This window comes from Microtus ochrogaster, linkage group LG4 (assembly GCF_000317375.1).
Source record: "Microtus ochrogaster isolate Prairie Vole_2 linkage group LG4, MicOch1.0, whole genome shotgun sequence".
Lineage (NCBI taxonomy): Eukaryota > Metazoa > Chordata > Mammalia > Rodentia > Cricetidae > Microtus > Microtus ochrogaster.
In genome coordinates, this window is record NC_022030.1 from 56,955,282 (window position 1) to 56,965,956 (window position 10,675).

The following is a 10,675-nucleotide window of genomic DNA, read 5'->3' on the forward strand; positions in this document are numbered from 1 at the left end:
CTTCTCTCTCTCTCTCTCTCTCTCTCTCTCTCTCTCTCTCTCTCTCTCTCTCTCTAGTCAGCTTGATCCCTGGGAAGAGAAAGCCTCAGTCAAAGACTTACTTCCATCATTCCATCAGATTGACCTGTAGGCAAGTGTGTGCGCGCATTTTATAGACTTGTGATTGATGTGGGAGGGCTCAGCCACTGTAGGTGGTGCTTCTGAGTAGGTTTGCATGGACTGTATTTAAATGTAAGCTGATCAAGTTATGGAGAACAAGCCATAAGCAGTGTTCCTCCACTCTGGCCCATCCCCAGGTTCCTCCCTGGGTGTTCCTTGATCATGGACCTTTAAGAAGTAGTCAGCACCCTCACCCCCTCAAGCCGGTTGCTTTGGGCTGTGATATGTGTCCTGGCAGCTTTTTCTCTGTGCCTTATCCATCCATGTGCACGTCTTCCCCTTGCACACTTTCCTTTGAACCTCACTGATTCTGTGAGGCAGGAAGGGACGAGTGGTCCATCTTTGGTCAATAGAAGGGGGGTTGTGGAGGGGAAGAGGGCTGTTTAAGGCCGCCCTGCCAATGAACTCAGTGTTTCTGAGACAAGGGGATGGGTTGGGGAGGCCACTGTACCTCCAGGTTGAAGGAGATTTTGTCCAGCACCCTCAAAGGTAAAGGATGGCTTGGGAGATTGTGGTGAGAAACCAGTTAACTGCTTGGCCACTTAAACTCTTTCTTCGCCCTGTCCATCTTTGTCGGGAGGTGGGGGGGGCGGTGGCTATGTGCTTCAAGCAACTTGTAGCCAACTGATAACTTGTATGAGTGTTACCAAGAAGCAGGGGCTCATCTGGACTTTAGCAAGGGAATGGTGAGTAATACACACACACACACACACACACACACACACACACACACACACACACACACACACGATGGTCTTGTGTAGTTCAGGTCAGCCTTGAACTCACTGTGTGTGAGGATGATCTTGAACTACTGATCCTTCTATATCCACCTTCCAAGTGCTGGGGTGAGAGGCATGCACCACCATGTCTGATTCTATCTGGTGTTGGTAATAAACCCAGGGACTTGTGCATGTTGAGAAAGTGCTCTACCAACTGAGCTAAGTCCCCAGAGGTTGTATTTTAGAGTCAAAGTTTTGCCATGTAGCCCAGGCTGGCCTTGGACATGCTGTGTAGTCCAGGTTGCCCTCAGACTTGCCCTCCTTTTCTGTCTCTGTCTCCTGAATGCTGTAATTACAGGCTTCTGCCACCACACTCAGTTCAGGAGATACATTGTCTTTTTTTTTAAACAAAAAATTATTTATGTGTCTTAATGTTTCACCTGCATATATGCACGTGTGCCATGTACCCATGGAAATTCAACAAAGAACGGGTTACAGATGGTTGTGAGCCACCTTGTGGATTCTGGGAATTAAACTCAGGTCCTCTGTAAGAACGCCCAGTGTCTCTTAATCACTGAATCATCGCTCCAGCCCCAAGAAGATAAATCTTCAAACTACGTTCCCAGAAGAAGCGACATCTCAGAACACAAGTATAGGGGCTAACAATGATCGAGGGTGATTAAGACAGGGGCCGGTAGATAACTCTTTCTTTAACTGGGCACACTGGTGTGATAGAACGCTAGGCCTCTATCCTGGGATCATCATTCCAGACAGCTGGGGATACCTCAGGCAGAGATCACACTAAGTGCAGGACTTGGGACTTTGTCTTTGACAGACGGGAGTCTCTGTTGAATTTTACATCTACAAGACCCAGGGGTGGTTCCTCAGCCTTCTGTTCCTGGGAGGGCTCAAGGAGGCCATCTGGTACCTGGCTCTGTTCACAGTCGTCAGATTGTCTACATCTTTGTGACTTCCTAGTTCTGTAGTTGATTTCACTCAGGGAAGCAGAAGTCATGGAAGAGCTTGGGAAGGGGGAAAGAGGAGCAGGAAAGAGGGGTTGAGGAAAGGAGAAGAGAGAGGAGGGAGGTGGAGGTGGTCAGGGTGAGGAGAGATATGGGAGGTTCATGTGGGTCGGGGATTTGGGGGCAGGCCCTGGGCCCTGTCTCAGTAGCTTCCCCAGTGGAGTTCTAACTGGAGAATTTAAAGTCATGAGATCTAGAAGGTTGCGCTGGTAGAGAGGTGGGTCCTGGACAATTTTGTACAGTCCCTGTATGGTGAGAGGGTCTAGTTAGCTGGGCCAGCCAGATGGGAGTATGCTGCCAGGAAGTTGCTGGCTAGGACAGTGATCAGGCTGGAGCGCACTGAGGAACCAGCCATGGGGGTTGAACTGGAACCTGGGACCAGGGCACCCAGTTCCACTTCTGTGTGAGAAAGCTGAACTTGTATTTAAACTAGATACCAAGGGGGTGGGTATGTGCTTGAGTGGTTGTGTACTTGCCTAGAATTCTGGGTTCAATCCTTAGTACTAGGATTTTTAAAAATAAGTTGTTTATTTTTATTTTACATGAATCGCTGTTTTGCCTGCATTTATGTCTGTGTGAGGGTGCCAGGTCCCCTGGAACTGGAGCTACAGACACTTGTGAGCTGCCATGTGGGTGCTGAGAATTGAACCTGGGTCCTCAGGAAGAGCAGTCAGTGGTCTTAACCACTGAACCATCTCTCCAATACCCGCATTGTAATACTTTTAAAAAAGGTTATGGAGGCACAGAATGGTAGCTTAGGGGTGCAATGCCTGGGCCATGGCTGGAGAAAAGCCTGCGTGGATTTGGGAGTGAGCGGTGGGCATGGAGACCAGCCAGAGGCTGGATGGGGTAGGGGATGATTTTCCTGTTAGTATGAGTTAGCACAGGCTCTTCCCTGGGTACAGGGAGGCCAGGGGAAGCATTTTGGGATGAGTGTGAGGTCATGGTCCTGCAGAGTTCAAGTTGTTCTGATGGCATTGGCGGTCCTGGAAGCTGTTGCGACAGCCCTAGGCAGAGGGGACAAGGCTAGGAATGGGCAGAGGGAGCCGAACTGGAAAGCAGGAGAGGGATGGTCTGTGGAGAGAATTAGGAGGCAAAAGTCACAGGATCTGGCACTGGCTGCTGGGAGGGTGGGGGAGGACGGGGAGGAGCCCAGAGTGACTCAGAGTTTTCCACCAGGGTGACCAAGAACATGGCTGGCCCTTAATTGGGGGCTCGAGAGGGGTATGAGAAGGTGAGATCCGGATGGGAAAACCCGAAGGGCAGGTGCTCAGAGACCCCCAGACGAAGGACGAGGGGACCTCGAGGGCTGGATGGCCAGGTGGCAGGAGCAGGGTGACGCTTATCTCAATTTTTGGCCATCCCATCTTCCAGGATGCCTGGCTTTCTGACAGGAGGACTTCTGTCTTTTTCTAGTCACCCAGAACTGCTTAGCCACAGACAAGGGCCAAGCTGGGGCTTTTCTCACAGTGGGTGGGGGAAGCTCTTGGACCCCTGGAGCACAAACCCTTTGCCTCTCTGCCCCTTGAGGCAGGGAGTTGCCTGCAAGCAGCTTTTCCCAACCAGGACCAAGGCCTGGCTAGGGCCCTTGATGGTCCAGCCAGTTGTGCCACACCCTCTGGCTGGGTGAATGGAGAGAGGGGAGGGCTGAGATGGGCCGAGGCCTGAGGCTGTGAAAGCCCTCACTGCTGGAGCTTATGGGCAGGGTAGAATGGCTTCCAGCTGGACCCCTTCCCTTCTCCTGGCTCTGACTCTGGTCTGTAGGGAGGTGGGACAGGGCCGGAGCCACCAGAACACCCCTCCTTGCATTGTAGCCATGTCTCCCTCTGCCTCTGGGCTTGCCCGCTAATCCAGGGAGGGGAGGGCCTGGCTGTGCCCCATGTGGCTGTCTGCCGCTTGTCAGGAAAGCGGCAATCATTGTCCTAACAAGCCATCGCCCTTGGACGGCACTGCACTGTTTATGGGCTTGTTGACTTTATGGGCCTCGTTCTCATCCTCTGCCTGGACCTGAGGAGCAATCCCAGATGGGGAAGGAGGGCAGGGTGGCAGCCAGATTCAAACATCAGCCTGCTCTCGTGGCAAGGTCTGCCTCTGGTCTTCAGGGTTGGGACATTTCCTTTGAGTGTCAGAAGGAGGAGGTTCACCCGCCCTACACTCTCCCCTCTACCATCCTGTCTTGTCCCTTTCTACAGCATCACTGGACACCTTGCTTCCTAGTGAAGGACGCTGAGGCTTGCAGAGTCCCTGCTCCTCCTTTGGGATGACAGACATGACTCTGGTCCCCATAGGTGTCCCTCACATCCAGTACTCCCCACAGCTGTCATGGCGTCCCTCATCCCTCACCCTGTCTGCTGCAGACCTAAGCTTTTCACTGTATTGAGTATTTGGGGGCCCAGAGGAGGTTATAGATGCTCGCAAGGTTACACAGCCTAGGGAGCAGGTCTCCAGATTCCAGGCCCAGTGTTCTTCTGTCAAAGCCGGAAGGAAAGAGCACCCAGGGCTACTTAGACGGTTCAAGCAGGTCTCAGAGCCCTGGGAGCATCATCTGCCTTCCAAGTCCACTGCAGTTTATAAATTTAGGCATCACAGGACAGGAAGGCAGGATCACAAAGCCAGGCATGAGCCTGGATATTCTCTTAAGAGTCTGGAAGGCTACACTCGCCTCCTTCCTGCCCACTAGGCAGTAAGGACTCTTTCTGTGCTCTGGGAAAAAGGACTTTTCGTAAGGCTTTGGCAGAAGAGTTGGACCTGAGGGTATAGGACAGGGAGTTTGGGAAGGTTAGCTGGAATGTCAAATATTTTTTTCTTTTAGTGGAAAGGAGGAGGGGGATTGGGGTACTTTGGGATTCCTTCCTGCCTACCTCACATAGTCCTCTAGCTAGAAGTCAAGTTCCCTCTGTGTTCTACCCCCACCCCAGGCCATGGCTGGGGCCCCTCCCTAGGTTGTCTGACAACATTGATCAGGAAATCTGACAGTCAAAGTCTGAGCTGGGAAAATGGGGGGTGGGGAAACAGCAGAATGGAGGGCCCTCACTGGACCCAGGCTGTAGCTGTCTGGACTAGCAGACCCCTGGTTGGCGTTTGGGGTGTGGGGCTGGGTTTTCAGGATTGGCTCAGTGAGAGCTGCTGCTCACTAGGACCACCAGGAGGCGCTGCTGGACTCCGGACGCTATTCATAGGTTGCTTTACCTCTGCCCTGGACTTGTCTCTGCTTCCCCAACCTTTCACCTAGTCTGTCTGTCTGTATTTGATTTCAAAACAGTCTCAAGCTTCAGAAGGGTTGAAAACACCACACAAAGATCGTTCTCTCTTGAACATTGGGAGAGTGAGTTACTGACACCGCCCCCATCCCCCACACCACCTTAAATATCTTCCTGATTTTCCACAAGGACTTGGATTTCGTAGGGTACAGAGATCATTATCAGAGGTTGACAATGTGGGGATGTCACTACTATCTAACGCTCAGATACTGTGGCATTTCATTGGGTGCCCCTGAGATGTCCTTAAGGCCACCACAGACATAAGTTCAGAAACAGCCAGTGCTTTTGGCTGCAGCGTCTGGAGTCTCCTCCTGTCTGGGAGTCTCTGCCGTCCCTTGACTTACGTAACCTTGTCACTTGTGAAGGCTCCAGGCCATTTCATTTGTAGACGGTGCCTCAGCTTGGGTCTCGATTAGATTCAGGTTGTGGCTTTTGGCAGGAGTATCACAGAGTGACACTTTGTTCGCGGCCAGCCCTCCCAGGTGCGCGACTTCTATTCATCCTGCCCGGGTGACGGTGGCTTACTTTGAACACTTGATTGGCATCTGTCTGGGAAATCTATCTCCCACTTTATTTATTTCAGGCTGACCTTGAACTTGGGGATTCGAGGTGTGCCACCACACCCAGCTCCCTCCTCTGTGACTAGACACCTGGGGAGGAGAGGTGCTTCGAGACTCTATATTCTATTTTGACTTCTTTGTTTATTATTTTTTCTCACAATAGGCTCTTTGAAGCCATTGCTGTCATTGTGTGTCTTGATGCTCGACTCTTCCCTGGTGTGGCCCTTGGGAGATCCTAGTCCTTGTCTGTCCCTCTTTGTCTCCTGGTTCCCCCTTCACTGTGTGCCTCTATCCATGCTCGCTCTCTGTGGACTTGTGGCTTGCGCCTTTCTTCTCCTTTGCCCTTATCTCAGTCTGCCCTGTCTGATTCTCTACGGCTCGCCTCCCTCTGTCTGCTTCCTCCTCCTCCTTCTGTCTATTTCTTCCTGTCTTTTTGGCTTGCTGCCCCTGACTCAGCCTCATTTTACCCGCATCTCTGTGTTTTGGTGGCACCTAGAACTACTCAGTGTTGCCAGACAGGAGTCCCAGGTTTGCTAAGTGTATGGTCCACTCCCAAACCAAGTTGTCCCTCTAGCCATGGTTCAAGGAGTGGGAGGATTGCTTAGAGAGCAGGATTCCTCTGCGCAAGTAAAGCCCATGGCCTGGCCTCAGCATGTGCCCAGAATGGTCACCAGATTGTGTCTATGTCCTGGCCAGTCCCTGCCAAGGAGGGACCAGTGGAGACAGAGGGGGAGTGAGATTGTGGCATGCAGTACTTCCTCCAGGAGTCCCCCAAACAGGAAGTCCATAGTTCATGTAGGGATGAGCTGTGGAGTGGGCAGTGTCATGTGCTCTCTTGTGAGGCTACACAGGACAGACGGTCAGAACTTTGTATGTGTTTGTAGTGCTGTCTGGAGGGGAACTGATGACTGTGTGTGTGTGTGACCTGCTGGCCTAGGTACAGCTGACAAGTAATAAAGAAGCATGCTCTGGAAGCCAGCCTGCTGCTCTTCTCACAGGAGAGGCAGGACAGTCTCAAATAGGGATTTAAGAGGATCGTGTGTTCCAGGGATATATGGTTCACTGGCACAAAGAAATAAAATAAAATGTAACATACTATATTTTCATAAGACTAGGGGTATTGCTTGGCAGCGGAGTATACACTTAGCATGCTCAAGGCTCTGGGTTTGATCCCCAGAATATTTTCATATTGTAAAGAATAGGAAATAAGGTCTGGAGAGATGACTCAGAGGTTAAGAGCACTGGCTGCTCTTCCAGAGGTCCTGAGTTCAATTCCCAGCAACCACATGGTAGCTCACAGCCATCTATAATGAGATCTGGTGCCCTCTTCTGGCCTGCAGGCACACATGGAAGGAATGTTGTATACATAATAAATAAATAAATCTTAAAAAAAAGAATAGAAATAAAAATAAAGGTAGAAGAGACCTCCTGGAGTAGGGGAAAGTTTGAGAGAAGATAGGGAAGTGGCATGCTGGGATGTGGACTGGAGAAGTGAGGGACCACCCACAGTGGAATGGATAAATTAGCTGCACTCACGCAATGGCAAACTATACAGCAGCGAAGCGGAAGGAACGGCTGCATTCCATCAGAACAGGCAAATGTTGGATGAGGGGCCCTGCACACTGCAGTGCATACTGGCAATTCCATTTCTGCAGCGAAGTAATTCACTGACAAGAGAAGTCCCCTCGGTATGGGATGGTGTACGGTTGGTGTGTAGAAGGCACACGGAGGGTGCGTGGTGGTGTGGTGTGGGAGGTGCTAACTGAGGTTCCCTGGGCAAGCTGTGCACTCCTCTTGGTCCCGGTGAAGTAACGAAAGGACCTTGCACAAGCTAGGCAAGTGCTAGGCCACTCAACTCCAGCTCTGCCCAATGAAATTGCACATTTATAAACCTAGTTGCCTAGGTGCGTTTTAATTCTCATCCTAACACCAGAGTAATTGTGAAGAGAAATATGGATGGGAGCCATGGAGGGTGACCCCTGGGTACTAGTCTGCAGTTAATGCCTGGCCCTGTCCACTGACACTGCTAGTCTGGGATCCTGGGATGAATGTCCATTACTCCTGTACCATTCTTGACCCTGAAGCACCTCCTTCCTCCTGGGGCTTTTGCCTTGGTTTTTCTCTATCCTGCCAGTTTTTTCTCCTCTGTCCGCACCTCCTTCCCGGGACCCCAGTATTCATCTGACTGACCTCCGGGCTTCTCTTCCTACAGCCAGAAGACCTGGAGGCCCCCAAGACCCACCACTTCAAGGTGAAGGCCTTCAAGAAGGTGAAACCCTGTGGCATCTGCCGCCAGGCCATCACTCGGGAGGGCTGCGTTTGCAAAGGTTCGTGGCCGATGGGACCCAGGGCATGCTGCTGCTGTTGTTGGATCCATCTAATTGGAGCGGGTGGGGTCACCGCTGGGCACATGTGCCTGTCTTTCATCTGTTGGAGGCATTGAAAACCTAGATGATAAGCACGTGGAGTGTGTGCTGACATGTGGCAGGTGCTGATGATATGATCCTGGTAGAGATTGTATGAAGGCACAGGCCTAACATGTGGATGGTAGGAAGAGCAGGTAGCATGGTGAGGTGTAGGGATAGGATGTGGTAGAATGTGGGTGACATATGGCTGGGGTGGAGGAGTCCCGTAAAGGGTTTGTGGCAAGTGTGTAAAAGTCATGCAGATGCTTTAGAAATCAAGCTATGATGGATGGAGCCCGGTGGTGGTGGCGCATGCCTTAGATCCCAGCACTCAGGAGGCAGAGACAGGTGGATCCCCGAGTTTCCTGAGTTGGAAGCCAGTCTGGTCTATAGAATGAGTCCCAGGACAGTCAGGGACACGGAGAGAAACCTTGTCTTGAAAAGAGGACAAACAAACAAACCAAGAGAGAAAGGCATGATGTTGTGTGAAAAGCTGTATAGTTAGATTTGGGAAGCATGGGAGGTACATGGCTGGCTGTGGGAAGTGTGCTGAAGGTATGTGGTGGGCAGACAGAAAGCACATGGTTGGCATGTAACACAGGTGTGGAGGATGTGCAGTTGGCATGTTGCAGGTTTGCGGTTAGGAAGTGGAACGTGGTGGGCACGTGGAAGGTACGTGGAAAGGTTCATGCCTGCTGTGTGGAAGGCGTTTGGCATGGGGAATGTGCGGTTGGGATATGCAAAAGGGCATGGTTGGTGCATGCAAGGCACATGAATGGCATGTGCCTAGCATCAGCGGTGACGAAAACAAACTGAGCCACTTTTGGGTGGTTTGGGTTGACTTTAAGCAGCCCCAAGTCACTGTGGGCTACTGGACTTTTCCAGTCACTATAATCATGTGCTTTTGAAGGGCCTGTCTGTCCCAGAAACAAGACAAGAAGTCTGTCTTGTCACAGATCCTAGAGGGCCATCAGCACCTGTGACTGACACCTTCGTCCCCAGTTGCTCTTGTAGATGCAGTTCTCCTTTCAGCCATACGTCCTGTCTGTCACCGGGGTCCCCATGTGGCCAAGTCGCTGAGCTTCCCACTATGACTCTCAGCCAATCAGCTGCCTCTCCAATCCAGTCTCCCGCAGCTTCCCTGGTCTGAAGAGTGTGCAGAGAGTTACACCAAAGCCCTGGTTAAAGCTGTTGGAGTCTCACTGCCTTAGAGATACAGCCCTTAGCTGCAGCCCTACTGGGTTCAGCCCACATCCTTCCCCATGCCAAGGGATGTGTGTGCTCTTTCCTGCCCAACCTCTCAGCCTGTGCTTCTCCCTATGTGTCCAGCCCAGAGGGGGCAGGCGGGGGATACTATAACCATAGCAATTGCTAAGGCACTTACTGAGGACCACACTCCATGATGCATCATCTCATCTGGTACTCACAGCATCTGCAAGATGTTGGTCTTATATTTGCTTTATCAGTGAAGAAACTGAGGTTGGTGGTGATTTTGTCTCGTGTTGGCTGGTCGGGTTAGAGCAGGTAATTCGGGATCTGAACTTTGAAGGGGTCAAGGGAAAGCAATTGTGTGTGGAGGTATGAGTGTGTGTGTGTGTGTGTGTGTCCAGGAAAGACATGAATGGCCCATACTGAATCATCAATCTAGGCAACAAGAATGCATACAATATCTGGATTAGCCACATGGTGTCGCCCTCCTCCCTCCCAAGAGCTCTAGCAAGGCCTTCACAGGGGAGTTAAGGAGAGGGTTTATGCAGGGCAGGCTTTGCATTTTTACTGAATAATAGACCCATTCTGCCCTGTACCTTCAGGTCACATAAACTGGCTTCTGTCTCCCCTTGCTCTCCACTCTCTTCCTCCTGGAGTTCCCCCCTCATCTGAGAGGCACCAGTGGGAGCAGGGAAAGAGGGAATTTTAGGATTTGGAGTGTGTCTGTGGGCACATCTCTGGCTAGTTTCCTGTGGCATTCAGATATCTGTGTCTAGTCTCCCTGATGACTTAGTCCACGAGTTATCAAAGACAGGGTCGCTGGTTCCCACGTGTATGGGAGTCTCCCAGTTTCACCCTAAATCTCGAGGCAGAGGAGACCATGGGCCAGAGGAAAGCCTGGACTCCAGTCTAGACACACCATCAGGCTACATGACGTCCAGGAGTAGTCCAGCAAGGAGGAGTGAGGATGGCTCTAGGCTTGGCCACATGTGAACTTCAGCAGAAGGCGTAGGGTTGCCTTGACTGGGCCAGGGGTGGGGGTGGGAGAAGTAGGTGTGGGTCAAGTCTGCTGTAGAACAAGGAGATTGTGGTGGCATGGGGTGAACATACCATCTTATTTGCCCATTCATACTGCCCTCCATCCATCTTACCATCTGACCATCCTTCTGTTTTTTGTCTATTTATCCACACAATCTGCCCATCCCTTCATCCATCCCTTCATCCATCCATCATCCATCCATCCCTTCATCCATCCCTTCATCCATCCCTTCATCCATCCATCCATCCATCCCTTCATCCATCCATCATCCATCCATCCATCCCTTCATCCATCCCTTCATC

General features: G+C 51.4%; 1 protein-coding gene across 6 annotated transcripts in view; it reads left to right on the plus strand.

Moving 5' to 3' along the window:
* Tns1 (tensin 1) overlaps positions 1 to 10,675 on the plus strand; it is a 230,526-nt gene that overhangs the window by 41,047 nt on the left and 178,804 nt on the right. For 5 of the 6 annotated variants that reach the window (XM_026786501.1, XM_026786500.1, XM_013351702.2 and 2 more), the window contains exon 2: positions 7,933 to 8,047. In XM_026786501.1, the coding sequence (XP_026642302.1) occupies positions 7,933 to 8,047 (115 nt within the window). Of the gene's footprint in view, positions 1 to 7,932; positions 8,048 to 10,675 lie in introns of those variants that run through there. The other variant, XM_026786508.1, reaches the window with a different exon arrangement.